The 27,619-nt window shown below is 45.0% G+C and overlaps 3 protein-coding genes across 6 annotated transcripts in view; 2 read left to right on the top strand and 1 right to left on the bottom strand.

Moving 5' to 3' along the window:
* Positions 1-27,619, top strand: part of LOC100986553 (lysine-specific demethylase PHF2-like) — a gene marked incomplete at its 3' end in the record, with an annotated part of 113,501 nt that overhangs the window by 44,614 nt on the left and 41,268 nt on the right.
* LOC129393751 (ubiquitin carboxyl-terminal hydrolase 24-like) lies at positions 133-27,619 on the top strand. Its single transcript, XM_055097220.1, has 5 exons — positions 133-251; positions 1,137-1,217; positions 19,973-20,062; positions 26,782-26,911; positions 27,546-27,619. The coding sequence occupies exons 1-4, from the start codon at positions 167-169 to the stop codon at positions 26,784-26,786; spliced, it is 261 nt and encodes an 86-aa protein (XP_054953195.1). The 5' UTR covers positions 133-166; the 3' UTR covers positions 26,787-26,911; positions 27,546-27,619.
* On the bottom strand, positions 5,743-10,247 carry LOC100992527 (uncharacterized). 4 transcript variants are annotated; one of them, XR_008620801.1, is made up of 4 exons: positions 9,244-10,136; positions 8,940-9,109; positions 6,818-6,949; positions 5,743-6,699 (listed from the first exon to the last, which is right to left on the bottom strand). XR_008620801.1 is itself a non-coding variant. In XM_055097218.1 (4 exons), exons 1-4 carry the CDS (start codon positions 9,365-9,367, stop codon positions 6,595-6,597), a joined length of 534 nt encoding a protein of 177 aa, XP_054953193.1. In that variant the 5' UTR covers positions 9,368-10,164; the 3' UTR covers positions 5,824-6,594. The 4 variants fall into 4 exon arrangements, 2 of the variants coding, with proteins under 2 accessions (XP_054953193.1, XP_054953194.1); XR_008620800.2 differs by having other exon boundaries at positions 5,748-6,702; positions 9,244-10,142; XM_055097218.1 differs by having other exon boundaries at positions 5,824-6,702; positions 9,244-10,164.

The following is a 27,619-nucleotide window of genomic DNA, read 5'->3' as shown; positions in this document are numbered from 1 at the left end:
CATTTTTCTTAGATGTTTAAGATTGTGGTCACTTGCTTTATTTGTAGACATTGCACAGAGATAAATGCTGGGGACGAGGGTGTTTGTTTTTAACCCTAATGTGTTTGTCTGATCTCTGAGTTCTAGGGGTTGTGGAAAAGGAAAGTGGTATAAAGTAAATGACACAATGACAGAAGAATTCAACCTAAATAATGAGATCCTGGAGTGTGAATGCTTTGGTGAAGAATATAGACCAAAAATTTATGATCAAGGTAAGGGTATACAAATGGATAGTTTCCATTAGTTTTGGTTTTTAATTTAGTTTTCTACAAAATTGGAAGTAGGATTCTTTAAATTAAAAATGGAATAGACTTTTTCTAGTGCTGCCGTAGCTATAGAACCATGAGTAGGTGGGGGCGGGGAGGTATACTGGAAGGGGATGAAATGATTATCAAAGAGACACTAATAAAGAAATCTAACCTTAAAAATAGTTTCAGTGGTTGTCCACTAAAATTTTCAAATGTCCTTTTGACTTATATAGGAGCATAATTAATTAGAGAACATATTTTTAGCACCTGTACTTTTAACACCATTTTCGTTCGTGTGGCAAAGCAGTCTTTACCTCCAATCCCCCCACTCCCAGGACAAAAAAAAAAATGTATCAGGGAAAGTACATCAAAAAACCCAACCACAGTTAGATATTTGAAAGCCGTTTTGCAGAGATCTTAGCATTTCTTAGCAAATAATTTTGAGATATTCTAGGGGCATTTAGAAATTTCTGCCTGTATTAGATTTACTATATTAGAGTTCTGTATTATGCCACTGTAGTCATGCATTCAGTGCTAATTTTTAAGGGTTAAATAAAGTATCCTTGCCAGAATTCACCCTAATATCAACCTCCAAATGAGGGATTGATTTTATTGCCAGAACTGAGGTCCCCTACCTTCCACTGCAGTAACCTACAAAGACCCTCATTTTACTTACACTTTGCATTTAACACATTTACAGAGTAGTTGCTTGCTGGATTCATGGACCCTTTGTTTTAGATTGTCAAGACAAGAAAACCTTCTTCATTAGACTTCTTAATGCTGTGTTGTAAAGCAAACACATACACCTGTGTACGTCAATGATATAATGCCCGCATGCTCTTCCACCAGGGGTGTCTGATGAGAATGCCAGGGATCACCAAAGAAGACTCGAGTCAGCTTTGTACAGCAGGAAGCTGAGGACTTCTCTCTGTAAGTTTCTTTTCAATTGTGAATACAAAATATCTGAGACAGGTCTCAATGTTTGGAAAGTTTATTTTGCCAAGGTTACGGACGTGATACAGCCTATGGAGGTCCTGAGGACATGTTCCCAAGATGGCTGGGGTACAGCTTGCTTTTATACATTGTTGGGAGTTGTGAGACATCAGTCAATATGTTTAAGATGTACATTGGTTTTGTCCAGAAAGGTGGGACAACTCAAAGCATGGCGGGGGGCTTCCAGGTCATAAGTAGATTAAGACAAATGGTTGCATTCTCTTGAGTCTCTGATTAGCCTTTTTCTGAATACACAATTTACATGTGAGAGGAGGGTAAAAGAATCTTCACTTATGCCTTAGTCTGGCTTAGTGAAATGATAGAGCAGAAGAAGCAATGAGATGTGCATTTGTCTCAGGTGAGCAGAGAGATGGCATTGTGTTCTGTTCATCCTTTGCCCACAAGGAAATTCCCTAAGGGCAAATGGTGAGGGAGGTATGTAGCTTCCTTATCTTTGTAGCCATCTTATTTAGTAATAAATTGGGAGGAAGTTTGCTTGATGCAGTTCCCAGCTGTTTTCCCTTTGGATTAGTGAAGATTTATTATTTCATACCATAAACTTGCGCTGTGATTTAGTTGGTGTTAGTGTGATATTTGAGAATATAGTATTTGGGATTTGAAGATAATTAGCTAAGCTAGATAGAAATTCCTAAAATAAGTCTAAAATTAAAATAAATCACTTTTCTTTATTACTGCTTCCTGGTCCTTATTTTCTTGGCAATAACTTACTTTGTATTTAGAAACATGCACATAAGTTAATTCCTTCTAGAATTGAGATTTTAAAAAAGTTTACTCTGGAGGTTCTTTTAAACTTATTGGCATCATTTATTGAATGACACTTCATGTCCAAAACATAGCACTATGTCAACATTCTCAGAATGTTGTTACTTTTTAAAGACACTGTGGTCAGTGAATTTGCCTTTTAATATATTGAATCAGGAAAGTATATAATTTACTTTTTCAGGTGAAACTATGTTTAAGTCTGGTTTATTAAGTTTGAAAACTTTGTTCAATAATTATTATAAGACTTTGAATGTGTGGCTCTAAAATGAGTTTATTTCACTGCTCTTGAATGGTCGTAATGACTGGAAAAGATACCTCATAGTTACATGTAGGAAGAATTTATTTTCCTGCTTCCTAAGTTACGGCACTCAGTTTTAAATCCCATATGCCAGTTAAGTTAAAATTTGTCTTGCAAATTTTTAATTTTTTATAATGTCACTCAGTTCTCCAAACTAATTGAAAGATACTAACTTTTTAATTATTTAATGAAAACATTATAATTCTATATACTTGAGGTACAGTTTGATGTTTTGATACACATACACATTGTATCATGATCAAACAATTTAAGTCTAATACCCTGTTCATGTGAGTTTGGCAAGTTTACTACTAAAGCAATAGCCACTTTCTGCTAGACAAAGTTTTCTAATCCTGTCTAGTCAGCTCCATCTTCACCAGCAATTTTGTGTCAGTCATCTCCTCGGTCCCATGGGCCTAATAATGCCTGGATATCTGTTCTAACCAAGCTGATTTTAAAAGGCAAGAAGAAGGGACAATTTGGAAAAAATGCCTGTTGGAATATACCAGGTAAGAATCATGTGAAAAATTCTAAAGTGGAGAATTCAGGTAGATGTCAGAGTGTACCTGGTAGATCCAGGCACTCCCGCAGGTCTTTTTCTGGATTAGTTATAGGCTGTAGAGATAGCTGTAGAGCTAGTGCCATGGAGTGCTAAGGACGCAGATGTGAATACACACTCAACATTGGCCAGCACCATCACAGAGCTGCTGTGTGATGTGAGATGACACCGATAAACAGAGGCATGGGGAGTAGGCAGTAAGGAAATACATTGATGAAATTAACTTACCTGGCGAGAAGAACAAGTGAACGCTCATGATCATTAGGTAATGACTAATAGGGTGATGATAGACATTACTTATTGTATACCTCCTCTGAGCTACATGCTTTAAGCAAATCTTCAATTCTTAAAAGACTCACGGAGTGGTGGGTTGTTATTTCCATTTTTCAGATGGAAAAACTGCAGTTCAGAAAAGAAGTGAACAGCTAGTGTCATAGAGCATGCATTTAAATTCGGAACTATACACCCAGTCTAGACTTTATACACTAACTAAACAAAAGCTCAAAAGCAAGAAGGAAGGAATGAATATATATATATATATATATATGTACATATATATGTATATGTATATATGTATGTATGTATGTGTATATATGTATGTGTGTGTATATACATGTACACATACATACATATATACACATGCATACATATATATATACACATACATACATATATATATATATGGCTGAGTGCAGTGGCTCACACCTGTAATCCCACCACTTTGGGAGGCTGAAGTTGAGGTGGAAGGACTGCTAGAGGCCAGGAGTTGGAGATGGAGTTGGGAACAAAAATAGCCAGTTTTGGTGGTGTGTGCCTATAGTGCCAGCTACTCCAGAGGCTTAGGTGGGCAGGAGTTCAAGGATGCAGTGAGCTGTGATCACACCACTGCAATCCAGCCTGAGTGACAGAGTGACACCTCATCTCAAAAATAATTTGGATAAATAAACAGAGATGCGAGTGGAAAGATAGAGGAGAGTATGGAGTGAATGCAGGCAGAAACCAGAGCCAGACCTAAAGGTGCCATGTGTGCTGATTGATTTAAGCTCAGGAGCTGTGAGGGCCATGGAAAGACCTTACATGGGGATTGATGTGATCTAGTTGACTTACTAACATAGCCCTAACTAGCAGGGGTGGAGGGGATGGGCAGGAGGGAAAGAGAATAGTTGAAAAGCCCATCAGACTAATCCAGGGAGGATAGAGCAGGGCCTTGCTGAGGCTCTGGGAGTGAGGATGGAGAGAGAGGCAGGTTAGGGTGAAATGATGTGAAACCGTGTGGATGGAGGTGCAGATGCTTCCACGTGCATAGTGGAGTCTTACACTGAGGGAGGAGCAGGTGAGAGAAATGTGAAGGAATGAACAGGACTTGTGCCTTCCTGCATGTGTGGAGTGAGGGAGAGACCTTGGGGATGACTCCTGGGCTTCTAATGTGGGAGAGAGGATGTAGGGAATAGCCCTACAGTGTCTGTGGGTCTTTCTCCCTGTGTGCAGAGATGAGAGATTGTTGAAATAAAGACACAAGACAAAGAGATAGAAGAAAAGACAGCTGGGCCTGGGACCACTACCACCAAGATGTGGAGACCGGTAGTGGCCCTGAATGCCTGGCTGCGCTGTCATTTATTGGATACAAAGTAAAAGGGGCAGGGTAAAGAGTGTGAGCCATGTCCAATGATTGATAAGGTCATGTGAATCACGTCTCCACTGGACAGGGGGCCCTTCCCTATTAGGTAGCTGAGGCGGAGAGAGAGGACAGCTTACGTCATTATTTCTTTATGCTCTTCTCAGAAAGATCAAAGACTTTAATACTTTCACTAATTTTGCTACTGCTATCTAGAGAGCAGAGCCAGGTGTATGGAGTGGAACATGAAAGTGAAACAGGAGGGTGACCGCTGAAGCACAGCATCACAGGGAGATGGTTAGGCCTCCGGATAACTGTGGGTGGGCCTGACTGATGTCAAGCCCTCCACAAGAGGTGGTGGAGCAGAGTCTTCTCTAACTCTTCCAGGGAAAGGGAGACTCCCTTTCCCGGTCTGCTAAGTAGTGGGTGCTTTTCCTTGGCACTGATGCTACCACTAGATCACAGTCTGCTAGGTAATGGGCACCTTCCCAGACGTTGACGTTACTGCTAGACCAAGGATCCCTCTGATGGCCCCGTCTGGGCATAACAGAAGGCTCACGCTCTTGTCTTCTGGTCACTTCTCACCATGTCCCTTCAGCTCCTATCTCTGTATGGCCTGGTTTTTCCTAGGTTATGATTGTAGAGTGAAGATTGTTATAATATTGGAATAAAGACTAATTGCTACAAACTAATCATTAATGATACTCACATATAATCATATCTATGATCTACATCTAGTATAGCTATTCTTATTTTATATATTTTCTTTATTATACTGGAACAGCTCGTGCCCTCGGTCTCTTGCCTTGGCACCTGGGTGGCTTGCCGCCCACAAGAGGATGACTGTGGTGCCTTGTGCTGAGACACAAGACCTTCTAGAGTAGCAGAGGGTGCAGAAGAAGGTACAGGGTAACCTGGCTTTCCACCTAGTGCGGGTTGTCCAGGGAAGGGATATGGGAGGTGGTTTTGTGCGTGGTTCTGAAGCTTCATTTAAGGAGCTGATGTGACAGGCCCAGATATGACTGCCCATGGAGCATGTGCAGTAATGGGAAAGGAGGACAGGGCTGCCTCATCAGGGGAACACCATGGGCCCAGAGGCTTCTAAAACCCTGAGCTTTCCAAAGGTGTATGAGATCAGAAGCCTGAGTAGAAACCTTTAGCTTGTTAGAAAGAAACCAAAATACCAACAAAACCATAACACAACAATCCTGCAAAATACAGTTATATTTCAAAAGCAAAATTAGAAAATGCTACTCAACCTCTCATTTCTACAGTGAAAATGTTTCATGAGATGTGAATGCTTTTTAATATATTTAATGCATCTGATGTGATGTAGGTGAGGCCCCCTCCAAAGACATTGCTCCTAAAGTCTATAAAAGGAGTTAGGGTGTGAGAAGGTATCTTCTCCTTTAATGAGCCACACACCCCACCTTCCGCAGTCCCCAGGGCTCTCCTTTTTTTCAGGGCGCATCCCCCCTCTCTGGTATTTCCTCCATCCTGCCAGGCCCCTCACCCTTGCAGAGGGCATTCATGTGATGCTGCATGTAGTGTTTGTGGGTCTGTAGCACTTTGAAGTGCAGTTCCCACAAGATCTGGTTCTGATGGACGTCATCCGGGGTTGTCCTCTCTGGTTCCCACAAGATCTGTTCCTGATGAGCCTCATCTGGGTTCACCTTCTCCCTCATGTGTCTCACTGTGGCCTCTGTGCTGCTTGGTCTGCTCAGGCAGTTCTCACAAGATCTAGTTCTGATGAGCCTCATCTGTGGTCGCCTTCTGCAGTTCTCACAAGATCTGAACCTGATGAGCCTTATCTGGGTTCGCCTTCTCCCTCAGGTGTCTCACCGTGGCCTCTGTGCTGCTTGGTCTGGTCAGGTAGTTCTCACAAGATCTAGTTCTGATGAACCTCATCCAGGGTCACCTCCCTGGGGTGTCCCTCTGTGGCCTCCATACTTCTTGGTCTGGTTTGACAGTTCCCACAATATCTGGTTCCGATGGACCTCATCTGGGGTCACCTTTTCCCTCAGGTGTCCCACTGTGGCCTCCATGCAGCTTGGTCCGATCAGGAGCACTCTGGGTGCCCTCTCGCTGCCTGCCTGCTCCTGGTCCTTCTGCCAACTCTAGGCAATGGCATCCCATGCTGTCTCCTGGCAAGTGTCCCCTCATCCTGCTGGAGTAGATCTTGGTGTTGTCACCCATTCCCCTACCGCCACCCACCCTGCCCAGTCCCCTCCCACCTCTCAGGATCTTATTTCACACCCACCTCCTTCCAGTGCTTAACTCACCTGCCTGTGCTTCTCAGCACCTGCCTGGTCACTGGAACCGCCCCTGGACACCGCCCAGAAAGGACTCACAGCCAAGTGGCAGGCCAGGAGGTAGTGGACATACGATTGAAGCTCATCTTGGCCAATCATTCCCTAAAAGAGATTTTGTAAGGGGTCAGAAACCTCTCCCCACTTAAAAGCAGATGTCCAGAATCCAAACTCTGTGTGTGTCTCAGAAAACTGGAGGTTTTCTATATCAGAGAAGATTCTGGCCTATGTGGCAGATATCACCAATGTGATAATATAGATGGAATAGCTCTTTCCCATTCTAAGTAACATAGTGACTTTAGAGTTTTTTGAATGTTTGTTGTAAACTACACATAAAATGTACCTTCTTAGGCATTCTTAAGTATATAGTACAATAGTGTTAAGTGTATTCACATTGTGTGAAACCAGTCTCCAGAACGTTTTCTTTCACACACATTGAACAACTCTCCATTTCCCTGTCTCTCCAGCACCTGGCAGCCACCATTTTACCTTTTGTTCCTATGAATGACTCTTCTAGATGCTTAATGTAATACAGTTTACTTTAAAAGAACCAAAAGTATGCCTAGCATTGAGAAATTAGCCACCCCCTGGATTTAGCGAGCACCTAAACACTGACTGTAAAGCCTGTGCTCTTCCCCACCATGTGTTCATTCATTCATTTGGGACACAGGGTGCTTCAGGATGCGTTTGGGTGTCTGGGAGACAGTGTTGAATGTGTTTTACTATTGATTGGGTGTCTATTCTCTATTAGTTTGTTGGAGTTTATTATTTTGGGAATTGTGTGTGCTACATCTTTTCTCTCTTTGTGGCTTGCCTTTTTAGTCTCTTAATGCTGTCTTTTTGAGACCAAAAATTTAAGTGCGGTCTAATGTATTAGTCTTTCCCTTTACGTTTATTGTTTCATAAATGCCATTCATGACATCTTTTCCTAATTTGATGTCCTGAAGATATATTTCTGTGTTACCTTCTAGATTACTGCCGTCTAAGAAAAATTATGAAGTGAGACACATATTATCTAGACTAAGTATTATCTAGTATCCACATTGAGAGAGAAAAGGGAATCCAATAAAGCTAAGTTTAATAATGTTTTATTTAACTCAGTATATACAAATTATTATTATTTCAAACTTTGAATATAAAAAGTATTGAGATATGTAGCATTGGTTTTTCCTGCTGTTTAACATTCCAATGCAAGTTTTCCGCTTATTGGCACATCTCAAGTGTTCAGTAACCATGCATGGGCAGAGCAATCGTGGAATATTTATTGCTTTTACTGTTTCATATTAGACCTGTGTTCTACCTGATTTTTGAGTGTAGTGTGAAGTGGGAATCTCACTTGATTTTTTTTTTTTTTTCCAAATGAGTATCCAACGGACCCAGCACCAATTGCTTGAAAAGACAGTCCTGTCCCCACTGTTCTGTCTGCTGCAGGAGTCTTAAAGAAAGTGTCCACATGTGTGTGAGTCTCTTTCTGGTCTCAATTCTGTGCCATTTGTCTACTTGTCTATGCTTTCACCACTCCTATGCTATCTTAATTACTATAATTTTCATGATAAGTTCTGATTATCTGGTAGGGAAAAATGTCTTTTTAGGGGAGTGTTGGCTAACCTTGGCTTTTTTCATTTCCATATAGATTTCAGTTGTTAAGTTCTCAAAAATATAGTGGAATTTTGATTGAGATTCTAGATGTTGAATCTAGATAACCAAATGGAAGAAGGGCCTTTTTAAAGCATCATCAGTTCATGTGCTGCAGGCACCTGAGTGGGATCCGGACGTGCTCTTGCTTTCAGACTCTGCTTCCCTCCCCATTGTGAGGTAGAAGCAGCTGATGAAAGAGGCTCAGCCCTTAGTGCTGTGATAAGAGCACAGTGGAGAGCCCCACCCACTACTGCAGCAGACATTTCTCAAAGACAGAATGTCCCTACCATGGTTCTAGAATCCTAGGGTGAATACAAATAAATTCTGGGATTAGCCAGGCAGCAAAAACATAAACAAAACCATAACTGAGTTTCCACCGGTAGTGGGGGCCTTGTGCCCTGTAAGCTCTCAAGGAGTCATTGTTCTTGCACTCACTTGAACCCAGGGCAGGACTTACCCTCCTTGAGAACAGGTTAGGTGCTTCCCACTCCACACTCCCCTCTGCCTTCTCTGTCACTGGCCCTGTGGTTTGCTTTGTGGCTGTAGACCGAGTTCCATGGAGAAGCCAGGAACAGATGTAGAGGCTCATGCAGGCTGGCTGATGAGGCAGGGGAGGAAAGGAGCAGACTGTTTAGAGAGAGAAAATTGTTAGAGGTATCTCTGTACTCTGAAGAGGATTAACAGGATGGGAATAAAGGCAAAATACAGATGACAGTAGGGTGACCAGGACCTGGCCATGGAAAAGGGCTCTTGTGACTTACTGAGGCTGAATGCTGGTTTGCCATCGTCTTGCATTTCCTTTGTCCACCAGGTCAGACTGCTGGGAATCCACAGTCCTGGCCATCCTGAACTGTTCCAGAACTGCCCCGGGAGCAGGGAAACCATCTCCAAGATGAGACTTGTGAACCATCAGGTCTGGTTGGGGATGGCAGGGCTGGGGGCTGGGGACTAGAGTACAGGGTACTAGAAAGAAGTAGGGCTAAGGAGGAGGGGTAGAGGCATAGGTAGAGGAGTCCCAGGAAACAGCTCTGGGACGACAGCATTTGCAAGTAGGGCTGGGAGGAGGAGTAGGGGGACAGACAGGGTAGTCACAGAAAAGAGTTCTGGGACCAGAGCGTTGGCAAGGAGGGCTAGGAGGAGGAACAGGGGAACGGATAAGGGAATCACAGGGAAGAGTTCTGGGACCCAAGCGTTGACCAGTAGGGCTAGAAGGAGGGCTTGGGTGATCGATAAGGGAGTTACCAGAAAGAGTTCTGGGACTAGAGCATTGACAAATGGATGGTTTGTAATGAATAGCAGAAGGGCAGGGCAGGTAGAGTATTAGGGTAGGGTAGTGGGGAGGGCAGGTATGAGCCACAGTGGGATAACAGTTAGGGCAGAAAACTGAAAAATCCACATACTTCTGGAGAGGAGGAAGGGGCTTGGCAGATGGAAGAAGAGGGAGGGATTCGCGGGCACGAGAGAGGGATGGCTTACGAGAGTGGGATGGCTTACGAGAGTGGGATGTATTAGGAGGGCAGGATGGATTAGGAGGGTGTGGAATCATAAAACCAGGTACTGAGTGGGGTGGAAATTGAGATATTGGAGGGAGCTTTCCTGTCATTTCTTCCAATGAGAATTCTAGTGAATCACTTCTCCCAGTGAGTCCAGATGAGGAACTGGGAGGTGCCCAGACCTACCCCAGCACTTATAACATGCCCACCCCTTGCATCATACCATGTCTGAATGCCCATTATGATGCCTGTGTGCCCCTGTCTTTTGGTCTAGGGAGAGGGCCCCACCAACCAGAGAAAGGGTCCCAGTTTCTAGATGTAAGAGTGATCATGGGAAATAGCAAATAGAAGAAATAGGGGCTGTAATATTTGTTCCTTTTCTGGGGATACCATGTAGTTATGCCCCTCAGTAGGCAAAGTTTGATCAAAGGGCCAAGATGGAGTTAGGGGCTGGGGGCCTAGGAGAGTGGTTCTGAAGCAGGACTTGGGAAAATGGGAAGAAGTCAGTGCCCCAGTCTTTCACTTACTATGATTTTCAAAGCACTTTCACATCATTTATACTGCTGCATGAATATATGTGATTAGAGGAGCGATGCTGTATTCATTGGCTCAATGAGGACACTGAAGACCAGAGAGGAAGCTGCCATAAACAGGCAGTGGGTGACAAAGCAAGTGGGACTAGAACTTGGGCCAAAAGGAGGGGCAGGTGGGAGGCAGCCAAAAATAGCCCAGAATGCTGACCAGTGGCCTCCCTTCCTCCTGGCTCTCTAGACAGGATCCTACCTGCAGGGGGTGCTTCAGAGCACAGCTTTACTTTTCGTAGTAACCTCTTGATCCCTGTGCCACTGTGGTTTTATGCCTTACTCTTAGTGGGAACCATAAACATAGTTCTAAGGAGGCTGGGAGGTCTGGACTGGATAGAATTCACCCCAGTATGGCAAAGTGGCTGTGGCCAGACTACTTCTCTAGATTCCTCCTCACTGGACAGGGCATCCCTGAAGGAAAGGCCCCAGTCAGGGGCTTAGGGATAAAACTCATCTTCCTAGGACAGAGCACCTGGGGGAAGGAGCAGCTGTGGGCGCAGCTTCAGTGGATTTAAACTTTCCTGCCTGCCAGCTCTGAAGACAGCAGCTGATCCTGACAAATGGGATTCTCTCAGCACAGCGCACCAGCTCTGCTATGGGACAGACTGCCTCAAGTGGGTCCCTGACCCCCAAGCGTCCTGACTGGGAGAGACCTCCCAACAGTGGTCGACAGACACCTCATACAGGAGAGCTCTGGCTGGCATCAGGCCAGTGCCCCTCTGAGATGAAGCATCCAGAGGAAGGAGCAGGCAGCAATCTTTGCTGTTCTTCAGCCTCCACTGTTGATACCCAGGTGGGTAGGGTCTGGAGTGGACCTCCAGCAAACTGCAGCAGACCTGCAGAAGAGGGGCCTGTTAGAAGAAAAACTAAGAAACAGAAAGCAACAATATCAACATCAACAACAACAACAACAAAAAACCCACACAGAAACCTCATCCAAAGACCATCAGCATCAAAGATCAAAGGTAGATAAATCTATGAAGATGAAGATAAAACAGCACAAAACGCCGAAAATTCCAAAACCAGAATGCCTCTTCTCCTCAAATGATCACAGTTCCTCTCCAGCAAAGGCACAAAACTGGACAGAGAATGAGATTGACTAATTGACTAAAGTAGGCTTCAGAAGGTGGGAAATAACAAACTCCTCTGTGCTAAAGGGGCGTGTACTAACCAAATGCAAGGAAGCTAAGAACCTTGATAAAAGGTTACAGGAACTGCAATCTAGAATAACCAGTTTATAGAGGAACATAAATGACGGGATGGAACTGAAAAAAACCAGCACAGGAACTTCGTGAAGCATACACAAGTACCAATAGCCGAATCTATCAAGTGGAAGAAAGGATATCAGCGATTGAATATCACCTTACTGAAATAAGGCATGAAGACAAGATTAGAGAAAAAAGAATGAAAAGGAATGAACAAAGCCTCCAAGAAGTATGGGACTATGTGAAAAGGCCAAACCTACGATTGATTGGTGTACCTGAAAGTGATGGGGAGAATGGAACCAAGTTGGAAAACACACTTCAGGATATTATACTGGAGAACTTCCCCAACTTAGCCAGACGGGCTAACATTTAAACTCAGGAAATAGAACCACTATTAAGATACTCCCTCGAGAAGAGCAACCCCAAGTCACATAATTGTCAGATTCTCCAAAGTTGAAATGAAGGAAAAAATGTTAAGGGCAGCCAGAGAGAAAGATCAGATTACCTACAAAGGGAAGTCCATCAGACTAACAGCAGATTTCTCTGCAGAAACCCTACAAGCCAGAAGAGAATGGGGGCCAATATTCAACATTCTTAAAGAAAAGAATTTTCATCCCAGAATTTCATATCCAGCCAAACTAAGCTTCATAAGGAAAGGAGAAATAAAATCCTTTTTAAACAAGCAAATGCTGAGGGATTTTGTCGCCACCAGACCTGCCTTACAAGAACTTCTGAAGGAAGCACTAAATATAGAAAGGAAAAACCGGTAGCAGCCACTGCAAAAACACACCAAAATATAAAGACCAAGGAAACTATGAAGAAACTGCATCAACTAATGTTCAAAATAACCAGCTAGCATCATGATGACAGGATCAGATTCACACATGACAATATTAACCTTAAATGTAAATGTGCTAAATGCCCCAATTAAAAGATACAGACTGGCAAATTGGGTAAAGGGTCAAGACCCATCGGTGTGTTGTATTCATTCAGGAGACCATCTCACGTACAAAGACACACGTAGGCTCAAAAGAAAGGGATCAGGGAATATTTACCAAGCAAATGGAAAGCAAAAAAAAAAAGCAGGAGTTGCAATCCTAGTCTCTGCTAAAACAGACTTTAAACCAACAAAGATCAAAAAAGACAAGGTCATTACATAATTTTTGTAAAGAGATGAATGAAACAAGAAGAGGTAACTATCCTAAATGTATATGCACCCGCCCAATATGGGAGCACTCAGCTTCATAAAAGAAGTTCTTAGAGATCTACAAAGAGACTTGGACTCCCACACAATAACAGTGGGAGGCTTTAACACCCCACTGTCAATATTAGGCAGATCAAGGAGACAGAATATTAACAAGGATACTCAGGACTTGAACTCAGCTCTGAACCAAGCAGACCTAATAGACGTCTACAGAACTCCACCCCAAATCAACAGAATATACATTCTTCCCAGTGCCGCATAGACTTATTCTAAAATTGACCACATAATTGGAAGTAAAACACTCTTCAGCAAATGAACGGAAATCATACACAGTCTTTCAGGCCAAAGTGCAATCAAATTAGAACTCAGGGTTAAGAAACTCACTCAAAACAACAACCTGCTCCTGAATGACTACTGGGTAAATAACAAAATTAAGGCAGAAATAAAGAAGTTATTTGAAACCAGTGAGAACAGACAACGTACCAGAATCTCTGGGACACAACTAAAGCAGTGTTAAGAGGGAAATCAGAAAGCTGGAAAGATCTGATATCAACACCCTGACATTACAATTAAAAGAACTGGAGAAGCAAATTCAAAAGCTAGCAGAAGACAAGAAATAACTAAGATCAGAGCAGAACTGAAGGAGACAGAAACACAAAAAACCCTTCAAAAAAAAATCTATGAATCCAGGAACTGGTATGTTGAAAAGATTAACAAAATAGACGGACTCCTGGCTAGACTAATAAGAAAAGAGAGATCAATCAAATAGACACAAGAAAAAATGATAAAGGGGATATCACCACCGATCCCACAGAAATACAAGCTACCATCAGAGAGTACTATAAACACCTCAATGCAAATAAACTAGAAAATCTAGAAGAAATGGATAAATTCCTGTACACATACACGCTCCCAAGACATAACCAGGGAGAAGTCGAATCCCTGAATAGACCAATAACAAGTTTTGAAAGTGAGACTGTAATTAATAGCCTAGAAATGAAAAAAAAGCCCAGTACCAGTCGGATTTATAGCCAAATTCTACCAGACGTACAAAGAGGAGCTGGTACCATTCCTTGTGAAACTATTCCAAACAATAGAAAAAGAAGGACTCCTCCCCAACTCATTTTATGGGGCCAGCATCATCCTGATACCAAAATCTGTCAGAGACACAACAAAAAAAGAAAATCTCAGGCAGATATCCCTGATGAACACTGATGCAAAAATTCTCAATGAAATACTGCCAAAATGAATCCAGCAGCACATCAAAAAGCTTATCCACCATGATGAAGTTGGCTTCATACCTGGGATGCAAGGCTGGTTCAATATACGCAAATCAATAAATGTAATCCATCACATAAACAGAACCAATGATAAAAACCACATGATTATCTCAACAGATGCAGAAGAGGCCTTTGATAAAATTCAACATTCCCTCATGTTAAAAACTCTCAGTAAACTAGGTATTGATGAAACATAACTCAAAATAACAAGAGCTATTTAAAGCAAACCCATAGCCAATATCACACAGAATGGGCAAACGCTGGAAGCATTCCCTTTGAAAACTGGCACAAGACAAGGATGCCCTCTCTCATCACCCCTATTCACCATAGAATAGGAAGTTCTGGGCAGGGCAGTCAGGCAAGAGAAGGAAATAAAGGGTATTGAAATAGGAGGAAAGGAAGTCAAATTGTCTCTGTTTGCAGATGACATGATTATATATTTAGAAAACTTCATCATCTCAGCCCCAAAACTCCTTAAGCTGATAAGCAACTTCAGCAAAGTCTAACAAAATCAATTTGCAAAAATCTCAAGCATTCCTATGCCCCAATAATAGACAAGCAGAGAGCCAAATTATGAGTGAACTCCCATTCGCAATTGGTACAAAGAGAATAGAATACCTAGGAATACAACTTACAAGGGAAATGAAGCACCTCTTCAAAGAGAACTACAAACAACTGCTCAAGTAAATAAAAGAGGACATAAACAAATGGAAAAACATTCCATGTTCATGGATAGGAAGAATCAATATCGTGAAAATGGCCATACTGCCTAAAGTAGTTTATAAATTCAGTGCTTTTGCCATTAAGCTACCTTTGACTTTCTTTGAAGAATTAGAAAAAAACGACTTTAAATTTCATATGGAACCAAGAAAGAGCTCATATAGCCAAGACAGTCCTAAGCAAAAAGAACAAAGCTGAAGGCATTGCACTACCTGACTTCAAACTATACTACAAGGCTACAGTAACTAAAGCAGCATGGTACTGGTACCAAAACAGATACATCAACCAATGGAACAAAACAGAGACCTCAGAAATAACACCACACATCTATAACCATCTGATCTTCAACAAATCTGACAAAAAGAAGCAATGTGGAAGGAATTCCCTATTTAATAAGTGGTGGTGGAAAAACTGGTTAGCCATAGGCAGAAAACAGAAACTGGGCCACTTCCTTAAACCTTATACAGAAATTAACTCAAGATGGATTAAAGACTTAAAAGTAAGATCCAAAACCAAAAAAAAAAAAAAACAAAAAACAAAAACCCTAGAGGAAAACCTAGGCAATACCATTCAGGGCATAGGTATGGGCAAAGACTTCATGACTAAAACACCAAAAGCAACTGCAACAAAAGCCAAAATTGGCAAATGGGATCTAATTAAACTAATGAACTTCTGTACAGCAAAAGAAACTATCATCAGAGTGAACAGACAGCCTACAGAATGGGGGAAAATTTTTTGCAATCTCCCTATCTGACAAAGGCCTAGTATCCAGAATCTACAAGGAACTTAAACGAATTTACAAGAAAAAAACAATCAAAAAGTGAGTGAAGGATATCAACGGATACTTCTCAAAAGAAGACATTTATGTGGCCAACAAACATGAAAAAAAGCTCATCATCACTGGTCATTAGAGAAATGCAAATCAAAACCACAATGAGATACCATCTCACACTAGTTAGAATAACGATCATTAAAAAGTCAGGAAACAACAGCATTTCCTTGTAGTGAAAACATAAAGTCTTTTCTTTGAGTTATTGTGAAGTTTTTCTCATATATTCGGAGCATTATTCCTCTTTGTTATATGCATAGTTTGTGTTTTGTCACCAAAATTCATCACCTACATTCAAGTCCCTTTCATTCCTCAAGAATTATCCCACTTCTGAAATCACTGATGCAGACATGCTCTTCTCTGACCCTCACCTCATGTCCTTAGAGTATAATCACTTAACTGCTCTCGCTTCACTGGGACCTCCAACTCACTGAACATTTTTGTGTTTTTGAGACAGGGTCTCACTTTGTGACCCAGGCTGGAGTCAAGAATTGAGGTTTGGGAACCTCCCCCTAGGTTTTAGAAGATGTATGGAAACGCCTGGTTGTCTAGGCAGAGGTTTGCTGCCGGGGCAGGGCCCTCATTGAGAACCTCTGCTAGGGCAGTGTGGAAGGGAAATATGGGATTGAAGCACCCACAAATAGTCCCCACTGGGGCACTGCTTAGTGGAGCTGTGAGAAGGAGGCCACCATCCTCCAGAGCCCAGCATGGTAGATCTCCCAACAGCATGCCCTGCGCACCTGGAAAAGCTGCAGACACTCAACACCAACCCATAAAAGCAGCTGGGAGGGAGGTTGTACCCTGCAAAGCCACAGGGGCAGAGCTTCCCAAGACCCTGGCAAATCTTGCATCAGTGTGACCTGGATGTGATACATGCAGTCAAAGGATATCATTTTGAATCTTGAAGATTTGAATGCCCCACTGGATTTTAGACTTGCATGGGGCCTGGAGCCCCTTGTTTTGGCCAATTTCTCCCATTTTGGAATGGGGATATTTTCCCAATGCCTATACCCCCATTGTATCTAAGAAGTAACTAACTTGCTTTTGATTTTACAGGCGCATAGGTGGAAGGGACTTGCCTTGTCTCAGATAAGACTTTGGACTGTGGACATTTGAGTTAATGCTAAAATGAGTTAAGATTTTGGGGGACTGTTGGCAAGGCATGATTAGTTTTGACATGTGAGGACATGATATTTGGGAAGGGCCAGGGGTGAAATGATATGGTTTGGCTGTGTCCCCACCCAAATGTCACCTTGAATTGTAGCTTCCATGATTCCCATGTGTTGTGGGAGTGACCCGGTGGGAGTTAATTGAATCATGGGGTGGTTTTTCCCATACTGTTCTCCTGGTAGTAAATAAGTCTCATGAGATCAGTGGTTTTATAAGCTGTTTCCCCTTTTGCTTTGCTCCCATGCTCTCTTGCCTGCTGCCATGTAAGAAGTGCCTTTCACGGCTGGGTGTTGTGGCTCACGCCTGTAATGTCAGCACTTTGGGAGGCCGAGGTGGGTGGATCATGAGGTCAGGAGATTGAGACCATCCTGGCTAACATGGTGAAACCCTGTCTCTAATAAAAAATTACAAAAAATTAGCCAGGCGTGGTGGTGGGAGCCTGTTGTCCCAGCTACTTGGGAGGCTGAGGCAGGAGAATGGCGTGAACCCGGGAGGCGGAGCTTGCAGTGAGCCGAGATCGCATCACTGCACTCCAGCCTGGGTGACAGAGCGAGGCTTCATCTCAAAAAAAAAAAAAAAAAGAAAAAAAAAAGAGAAGTGCCTTTCACCTTCCACCATGATTGTGAGGCCTTCCAAGCCATGTGGAAATGTGAGTCCGTTAAACCTCTTTTTCTTTATAAATTACCCAGGCTCAGGTGTGTCTTTATTAGCAGCATGAGAACAGACTAATACAAGTTGTTAAACCATTTCACTGATGAGAATTGAAAGATTCATATCAGGGGATAATTTGCCCATCACCACAGTGGATAAGTGGCAGAACATGGGTGTTCCTTCTATTGATTAGCCTGTAGATTTCATTAACATTGGAGGGGAGTAGAATTTATTTATAAACTTCCTAGTACAAATTTTATGATCACTCTGAAGTAGAATTGGTACTTTATTGTGGAGTTGCCAGCGTATTGCACACTGCACCTCCTGTGGCATGACCTTATAATAAGTTGTTACTTATAAGAGTGTATCTCTGGATGTATCAAAAAGACCTCTGCCGAGTCAGCCCAGAGGAACCAAACCACGGCCCGGTCTCTGAACGGGGTTCGACATTTTCTCTTCTCATCTCATCTCCTCTTATCTCTTTCCTTTTATTTTTTTCCTCCTCTCCCTCTTGCCTCTCCCCGTCCCTGTTGCTGTTCCTCAAGTCTGGTTCTGTCACCTAGGCTGGAGTGCAGTGGTGCAATCACGGCTCACTGCAACCTCTGCCTCCCAGGCTCAAGCCATCCTCCCACCTCAGCCTCCTGAGTAGCTGGGACTACAGATGCCTGCCACCACACCAAGCTATTTTTTTTTTTTTGTATTTTTAGTAGAGATAGGGATTTCACTATGTTGCCCAGGCTAGATTTGAACTTCTGAGCTCAAGCGATTCACTCTCCTCAGCCTCCCAAAGTTTGAGGATTATAGGCGTGAGCCACTGCGCCCAGTCAGTTTGAGCTTTTCATACATGCTTTCTCAGGGATGTCATCCTTGACTGTGCAGCCCATCGATGCTGTTGGGGAGTAGCACAGTCTGAACCACGGTGTCCTTCAAAAAGTCGGTGCCCTTCAAGGACCTGGCTGTGAACATCACCAGGGAGGAGCGGGCACTACTGGACACAGCCCTGAGGAAGCACAGAGACATGATGCTGGAGATCTTGAGTCCTGTGGCATCTGTGGCTGAATCTGTCAACATTCATTTACTTCATCAAATGCTACCCAGAATAGCTTCCCCACATTCCACTCCATCTCTGCCCTGGCTCCTCTGCAGTAGTCCCCACCTCATCTGCTTTAAATATGTTCCCAGATCCTCAGTGGATGCCTGAAATGAGAGTATCGAACCTTTTCTATGCTGTTTTTTCCTGTACATTCATACCCATGATAAGGGTTAAATTAGGCACACGCAAGAGATTAACAATAAAAATTAATAATAACATCAAATAATATAAAAATACCCTGTAATAAAAGTTATGTAAATGTGGTCTCTTAAAATATCTTATTGCGTGATACTTAATTTTCAGACCACAGTTGACCACAGGTAACTGAAGCCGCAAAAGCGAAACCTCAGCTGAGGGAGGACCGCTTTGCACCCCTATAGCACTTAGAGCTAACTGGACAGAATTTGCTTATTTATTTACTTATGTGTAGTCTGTCACCTCATGAGAATGCCCACTTCCTGACCAAGAATTTATGGGGTTTTTTTGCCACTCCATATCTAACACCCAGAACCATGCTGGACACTCAATGGATATTTGTTAAAAGGAGGAAAAACTGTGTTAAGTATTTACTAACAAGCGTTCTGCTCTGTGAACCATGGTGGAGTTTAACACCCCAGTAGTAAACATAGAGACTGTTCCTCTAAAAGAGACCTCTCAGGGTTCTGATTGAGCTTATGCCTATTGGACATCTTTTGAAAATAAGATCCAATCTACTGTGGAAACAATCCCATCCTGGTTGTAAAAAAGAGAAGGTTTAGCAGCCTGTCAGAGACAGTGTCCCATTCCGCCACCCAGGCTGGAGGGCAGTGGCACAATCAGCTCACTGCAGCCTCAAATTTCTGGGCTCAGGTGATCCTCCTGCCTCAGCTTCCTGAGTAGCTGGGACTACAGACATACACCACTACGCCTAACTAATTTTCTATTCTTTTAGAGACAAGGTCTGTATGTTGCCCAGACAGGCCTTGAACTCCTGGCCTCAAGTCACAATCTCCCAAAGTGCTGCAGTTACAGGCAGGGGCCACCATGCCTGGCCATGCAGTCTGTCTTTAGCCCTGGGCATGGGCATCAGCAAACAGCCCTCCAGTCTCTGAGCTCAAGGCCAGGTGCCCTTCCTGCTCTGGGCGGGGCCTCCCATGTCTCTGGTATTTAGGGCGCTCTTCCTGGCATTGCCCTTTCATGAGTGCTGTGTTCCTGCCCTTGAAGATCAGGCACAGATCTCAGCACAGAATGAAACATTCAGGTATGTGTTTTCCGCAAACAGGTTATCAGCTCTCCAAATCAGATGTGAGTGCTCAGAGCCAGGAGAGGAGAAGCGGAGGGAAGGAGGAGGCCAACCCAATCCCGAGTGCAGGTGAGCTCCAGGTCCTATGAGCTGGTGTGAAGAGCTGCCCAGGAGGGACAGGACCGGGGCCATGTCAACCTCAGGTGTCCTTGAGGGAGTGGCTTTTCCAATGTGGTATTGAGGCCAATGTGAAAATGCCTGTCCAGTAGTGTCATAATTCTTCAAACATTTCCCTCCCTCTTCATCTAACCTTCAGCACGTTCCTTGGCCTCAGAGGGAGGCATCTTTCTTCTATGACTGGAGTTAAACTTTACACAGTGCCCTTTGTTTCTGGCCCTCCCTCTGTTGATTTTCCCTGTCTTAATCTCCCCAACATCCATCTTTTAATTTTCCCTCTCATTTTAGTCTTAGTAATATTCTCTAATTGTTGATGTCCTATAATGTTCTTCTGATGGCTGATATATTCCTTTATTTCACGTCTTTACTCTTTGTTAAAGATCAGTATTTGAAACATACCCACACGTGTCTTGCTTGCTTTTATAAAATTTTCATTCCCCTAATGCCACTGTAGCTGTTTCTTTTCTCAAAGAAACATCTTTTCACATCTTCTCAGGTATGGAAAGTGAACTTAAAAAGCATGAAATGATAGTCACACAGGATATCTTCAGGAAATTCCCATTCATCCGTGCTTCAGTTGTTAAGTCTCAGGGAATGACCCTGCCTGTCCACCTAAGGGACCTGGGAATGGGATGCGTTAGAAACCCGGCACAACCACCTGCCTGAAAATAGAGATGAACATAGGCACTGCCCTAGCAGCAAATTTTGCATAATTTGAATTTTGGAATGAAATTGGCCTAAAGTCAAACTTTAATCTGATTTTCTATGAAATGGAGGCTGCTTGATCATACCTCACATACATAGCATGTGGAACATAAACAAGACCTAAAACTTAACCAGAAAGCAATGCAGGTGATGGGCTGAAGTTTAGAAACTCTATGCGAATGTAAGAAAGTAACACTCTATTTGAATATAACTGACTCAGGGGACTTAAGCTGGAGAGGATCCCTGAAGGGCCAACTCAGAAGTAATATGTAAAGGAATGAATGAAGGAATGTATGTCAGCAAGCCTCCCACAGCCTCTTCCTTCCATGCCAAGAGCAGAGATTTCTTACCAGAGAGGAGCTTTTTTAATGTAATGAGCCTGGGGAAGATTTCACATACAACCCAAACTTCTGTCCTTCTGGCCTGGCCTTCATTTTTCTGCCTTCTGGCCTCACTTGCTGCCTTCTTGTCTTCTGACTCTGCCTTACTCCTTTCTGGGCTTCCGGCCTTTTGCCTTCCAGCCTTTCTGGCCTTCTGACGTACTTGGTTCCTTTCTGGCTGCTGCCATCTGGCCTGGCCTTCTGCCTTCTGGCCTTGCCTTCTTGCCTTCACACCTTCTGCATTTGGCCTTCTGGTTTTCTTTACTTCTGCATTCTGACCATCTGACTTGGCCTTCTGCCTTCTGGTTTTGTGCCTTCTGGTCTTCTGCCTTCTGATGATCTGATCTGGCTTTCTGCCTTCTGGCCTGGCCTTCTGCATTCTGGCCTCTGGTCATTCTGGCCTTCTGCCTTCTGGCCTCTGGCCTTCTGCTTTCTGACCATGTGGCCCACCGCCATCTGGCCTGGCCTTCTACATTCTTGCCTTCTAGCTTTCTGGAGCTCTGGCATGATGTCTTCCTTTTGGTGTTCTGTCTTCTGGCCTGGACTCCTGCCTTCCGGCATTCTGGCCCTCTGGCCTGGCCTTTTGTTTTCTGGCTGTCTTCTCTCTGGCCTGGCCTCTGGTTTTCTGCTTTCTGGCTTTCTGCCCATCTGGCCTGGCTGTTGGCCTTCTGTCCTCCTGTCTTCCTGTCCTTCTTTCTAACTTCCTGGCCTTGCTTTCTGGCACTCCAGCTTGGCCATCCCCCTTTCCTGTGTTCCTCCTTTTGGTGTTCAGCCCTCTGGCCTGGCCTTCTGCATTTTTGCCTGGAGTTCTGTTTTCTGGCCTACTGACCTTCTGGCCTTGTTCCCTGGTCTTCTACCTTCTGGCCATGTGGCCTGGCCTTCTGCCCTCTGGTCTTCTGACCTGGCCTTCTTCCTTCTAGTCTTCTGCTTTCTTGCCTGACCTTCTGTTTTCTGTCCTTCTGCCTTCTGTCCTTTTGCCTTCTGGCCCTCTGCCTTCTGGCCTTCTGGCTTTTGTCCTTCTGCCCTTCTGCTTTCTTGTCATTTACCCTTCTGCACCTGACCTGGCCTTTTGCATTCTGGCCTCCAGGTTTATGGCCTTCTGCCCTCTGGTCTTCTTTTTTTGGGCCTTGTAGCCTTCTGCCTTCTGGTCTGGCCTGGCTTGCCGGCCTTCTGCCTTCCGCTCATCTGGCCTGGCCTTCTGGCTTTCTGGCGCTCCGGCCTGACCATCTACTGTCTTTCTGTTGGTGTTCTGGCTTCTTGCCTCGTCTTCTGTATTCTTGCCTGGTTTTCTGTATTTTGTTGCTGCCTACTGACCTTCTGGCCTTCATCCCTGGCTATCTGGCCTTTTGCCTTCTGACCCTGTGGCCTGGCCTTCTGCCTTTTGGCCTTCTGTCCTGGTCTTTGCCTTCTGAGATCTGGCCTTCTTCCTTCTGGATATCTGGCTGTGCCTTTGGCCTTCTCACCTTCTTGTTTCCTTCCTGGCCTTCTGCCCTCTAGCCTGTTTTTCTGGTCTTGCCTTCTTTCTGCCTTCTGGCCTTTTCTGGCCTGGCTTTTTCTTTCCTGGCTCTCTTTTCTCTAGCTTGGCATTCTGCGTTCTGCCATTCTAGCCTTCTGGCTTTCAGCCTGCTCACCTCTGTCCATCTGGCTTGGGCCTCTGCCTTCTTGCCTGGCCTTTGTTTGCTGGCCTTCTGGCCTTGTGCCTTCAGGAATTCTGACCTTTGGGACTGGCCTTATGGTTTCTGGCCATCTTCTCTCTGGCCTGGCCTCTGGCCTTCTGCCTTTTGGCCTTCTGCCCATCTGGCCTGGCCTTTTGCTTTCTTGACTTGTCTTTTGTTCTCTGGCCTCTGACCTGCTGTCTTCTGACCTTCTGACCTTCTCTCTTGGCTTTCTGGATTTCTTCCCTTGTCTTCTTGCTTCTGGCTTTTTTCCCTGGCCTTTTGGTCTTCTGCCTTCTGCCCTGGCCTTCTGTTTTCTGGCCTTCTGGCCTGCTACCTACTGACCTTCTAGACTTCTTCCCTGGCTTTCTGCCTGCTGGCCTTCTGACCACGTGGCCTAGCCTTCTACCCTCTGGCCTTCTGGCCTGGCCTTTTGCCATCTTATATTCTGTCTTGGTTTTCTGCCCTCTGGAAGTCTGACCAGGCCTTTGGCTGTCTCACCTTCTTGCTTTCTTCCTGGCCTTCTGCTTGCTGGTCTTCTGACCTTCTGCCTTCTGGCCTTCTTGCTTCTTGGTGCTCCGGCATGGCCCTCTTCCTTTCAGTGTTCTGTCTTCTGGCTTGGCCTTCCGCCTTCTGACATTCTGGCCTTGTGGCCTGGTCTTTTGTTTTCTGGCCTCCATCTCTCTGGCCTGGCCTCTGGCTTTCTGCCTCTAGCCTTCTGCTCCTCTGGCTTGGTCTTCGGCCTTCTGTCCTTCTTTCTTCTGGCTTTCCTCCTTCTAACCTTCTGGCTTTCCTCCTTCTAAACTTCTGGACTTCTGGTTTCTTGGCACTCCGGCTTGGCCTTCTTCCTTTTGGTGTTCTCTCTTGTGGTCTGGTCTTCTGCCTTCTTGCCTCACTTTCTGTTTTCTGGCTTTCTTCCCTTGTCTACTTTTTTCTGGCCTTCCTCCCTGGCCTTCTGCATTCGTTCCTGGTGTTCTGTTTTCTGGCCTTCTGGCCTGCTGCCTACTGACCTTCTAGCATTCTTACCTGGCCTTCTGCCTTCTGGCCTTTTGGCCTGATATTTTGCCTTCTGGCTATCTGGCCAGGCCTCCAGCCTGCTCACCTTCTTGCTTCCTTTCTGCCCTTCTGCTTGCTGGTCTTCTAGCTTTCTACTTTCTGGCCTTCTGGCATGGCCTTTCCTTTTCTGGACCTCTTCTTTCTGGCCTGGCCTTCTGGCTTTCTGCCTTCTGGCCATCTGGCCTGGCATTCTGTCTTCTAGCATGGCTTTCTGCCATCTGCCATTCTGGCCTCTGTCTTCTCTCCTGGTCTTCTGCCTTCTTGCCCTTTTCTGCCTTCTTGGCCTTCTGCCTTCTGGCCTTTTGGCCTGGCCTTCTGCCTTCTTGCCTTCTGGCTTTCTGCCTCCTGGCCTTTGGCCTTTTGTTCTGGTCCTCTTCTCTCTGGCCTGGCCTCTGGCCTTCTGGCTTCTGGCCTTCTGCTCATGTGGCCTGGCCTTCTGCCTTCTGGCCTTCTGGCTTTGGCTTTCTTCTGGCTTTGGCTTTCTTCTGTCTGGCCTTCTGCTTTCCGGCCATCTGGCCTGACCTTCTGCCTCCTGGCCTTCTGCCTTCTTCTTTTTGGCCTCTGGCTTAATGGTGCTCTGGCCTGGCCTCCTCCTCTTGTTCTTCTGCCTTCTTGCCTTGTCTTTTGCTTTCTGATCATCTGGCCTGCTGTTTTCTGGCCTTCTGTTTTCTGGCCTGGCCCTCTGTTTTCTGGCCTTCTGGCCTGCTTCCTTTTGTTCTTCTGTCCTTCTTACTTCTGGCCTTCAGGCTTTCTGGCACTCCAGCTTGGCCTTCCTCCTTTCAGCTTTTTGTTTTCTGGCCTGGCTTTCACCCTTCTTGCTTGGCCTTCTGTTTTCTGGCCTTCTGGTGTTCTTCTCTGGTCTTCTGCCTCTGGCTATCTGGCCTTCTGACTTCTGGCTATCCGGCCGGGCCATTGGCCTTCTCATTTCCTTCCTTCTTCCTGGTCTCTCCTTGCTGGTCATCTGGCCACCTGCCTTCTGGCCTGTTTCTCTGGCCTGGGTTTCTGCCCTCTGGCCTTCTGACTTTTGCCTTCTGGACTTCTATCTTCTTGCCTTTGCCTTTCTGGTTCTCTGGCCTGGCCTTCTTTCTTCTGGCCTTCTGCCTTCTGGCCTCCTGGCTTTCTGGAACTCCAGGCCTTCTTTTGTTTGGTGTTCTGTCCTCTTTCTGCTTTCTGTTCTGGCCTGACTTTCTGCTTTCTTGCCTTGCCTTCTGTTTTCTGGCCTTCTGGCCCGCTGTCTTCTGGCCTTATGGCCATGTGGCATGGCCTTCTGTCCTCTTGCCTTCTGGCTTGGCCTTCTGCTTTCTGGCGTTCTGTGCTGGTCTTCTGCCTTCTGGCCATCTGGCCTTCTGCCTTCATTTTTCCGGCTATCTAGCCAGGCTTTTGGCCTTTTCACTTCCTTCCTTCCTTCCTGTCCTTCTGCTTGCCGGTCTTCTGGCCTTCTGGCTTCTGCTTTGGCCTTCTGGCATTCTGGCCTTCTGGTCTGACCTATTGTTTTCTGGCCATGTTCCTTCTGGCCTGGCCTCCTGGCTTTCTGCCTTCTGGCCTTCTTGCCAAGCCTTCTGGCCTAGCCTTGTGCCTTCTGGCCATCTGGCCTAGCATTCTGCCTTCTAGCATGGCTTTCTGCCATCTGGCCTTCTGCCTTCTGTTCTCGTCTTCTGCCATCTGGCCTTCTGCACTTGCTGCCTTCTGTCCTCTGGCCTGGTCTTCTGCCTTCTTTCCTGCTGGCCTTCTGTCTTTTGGCCTTCTGCATTCTGGCTTATCCCTCTGGCCTTCTGGCTTTCTGGTGCTCTGGCCTGGCCTCCTTTTTTTCTGGTATTCTGCCTTCTGGTCTGGCCTTCTGCCTTCTGTCCTTCTGTTCTTTTTTTTCTGCCCTTCTGGCCTCTGGCCGCCTTTCTGACCTTTCTAAACTGAGTCAGGGCTAGAGAGGGCTGTGGCATTACCTTTAAAGATACATCATCCATGAATATGTCGCCACACCCCAACCCAGGCTATATATCCCTTTGGGGAGAAAGAATGTTAAGCCCTCTCTATGAGGCTGCCCCAAGTCTTTCCAGGCTGGGCTCTCTGACTCCACTTCACCCCACTTTCTAGCCTTACCTTCTGCTTTCTGGCCTTGCCTTCTGGTCATTGCTTTTTCTCCCTTTGGCTTTCTGCCTTTTTTGCCTCTGCCTTTCTGGCTTTCTTCCTTCTGGACTTCTGGCCTTCTCCCTTCTGGCCTGGCCTTCTACCTTCTGGCCTCTGGCCTGCCCTTCTGGGTTTCTGGTCTGCTGTATTTTGGCCTTGTCTTCTCCCTTCGGGCCTTCTGCCTTTTGGCCTTCTGTCCCTCTACCTTCTGGCCTTCTATCTTGGGCTTCTGTATTCTGGCTTTCCATCCTGGTCTTTCTCTTCTGGCCTCTGTCTTCTGTCCCTCTGGCCATCTGCCTTTCTGTCTTTTGCCTTCTGTCTTCTCTCCTTGCCTTCTGCCTTCTAGCCTTCTGCCTTCTGTCCTCTGGCCTTCTCCCTTTAGGCCTTCTATTTTTTTTTCCTTCTGGCCCTCTCTCTGGCCTTCTGTCTTTTTGGTGTTCTGCCTTCTGGCCTGGCCTTCTGCCTCCTAACATTCTGGCCTTCTGGCCTGGCCTTCCTGCTCTTTCTTTTGGTGCAGTACCTGTTCAGGTCTTTTGCCTTTCTTTTTTTTCCATTGGGCACTCTACACTTTTCTTACTGGTTAGTAGGTGTTCTTTATATATTCTGGATATTAGTTCTTGATTGAAGATACTATTGCTAATATCTTCTCTATTCTGTGGGTCGCTCTGTGATTCTCCTAAGGGTGATATTTGTTGGACAGATATTCTCATTTGTAATATGATACATTTTATCTCTTTTTTTCTCTCAACAGAATAGAATTTTCCCAAGGATATTTAAAAGAAGAAAGCAGCATTTTCTAGTGGATGAAGGGGTTTGAGCAGAGGGAGGTGGGAATGTCAGGACCTTGGAGGACACAGGTGTCACCTGACTGTCAAGGATATGTAAGAATCTGGAAATGGTGGGGAGGCTACAGGAGTTTTGGGTGGGATAATCATGGAGGCTTTCTAAAGCCATGCTGTGGAGTTGGTCTTCCTTCCTGAAGTCCACAGAGAGCTGAAGTTTTGAGCAAGGGCTGTCAAGACCAGAGCTGGGGTTAGGAATATTAATTCAACAGCAAATGCCTGATGGGGTGAAGTGGAGTCAGAGAGAGCCCAGCCTGGAAAGACTTGGGGCAGCCTCAGAGACAGGGCTTAGCATTCTTTCTCCCCAAAGGGTTATAGCCTGGGGATGGGGTGTGGAGACGCATTCCTGGATGATGTATCTTTTAAGGATAATGCCACAGCCCTCTCTAGCCTGACTCAGTCTAGAGCTGTCTTTCTGCTCTTATTAAAAGCTCATAGAACAAGCAGATGAGTCAGAGGTTCATAGGGCAATCCTTCATCCACCAGCACTCTGAGAGCATTGGAGGAGATGGGGCAAGCCTGCCAAACTCCTCTCGCTGAAATCTAAACATCCCAAAACCCAGATAGGGATATGGAAATCATACATTTTATTTTGAGATATATTTTCACTCTTCTAAAAATATTTAAGGTGACTAACAAAATAATAACAATAACATCTCTACTGTATCCTTAGGTCATACACCATACTGGTCATTATGGTAGGAGACACACTTGAAGCTGTGCACAGAGAGGATGCCAAAAGCAGAG

This window comes from Pan paniscus, chromosome 14, assembly GCF_029289425.2.
Source record: "Pan paniscus chromosome 14, NHGRI_mPanPan1-v2.0_pri, whole genome shotgun sequence".
Classification (NCBI taxonomy): domain Eukaryota; kingdom Metazoa; phylum Chordata; class Mammalia; order Primates; family Hominidae; genus Pan; species Pan paniscus.
The sequence above is the reverse complement of the archived record's forward strand: the minus strand, read 5'-3'. Positions and strand labels throughout refer to the sequence as shown.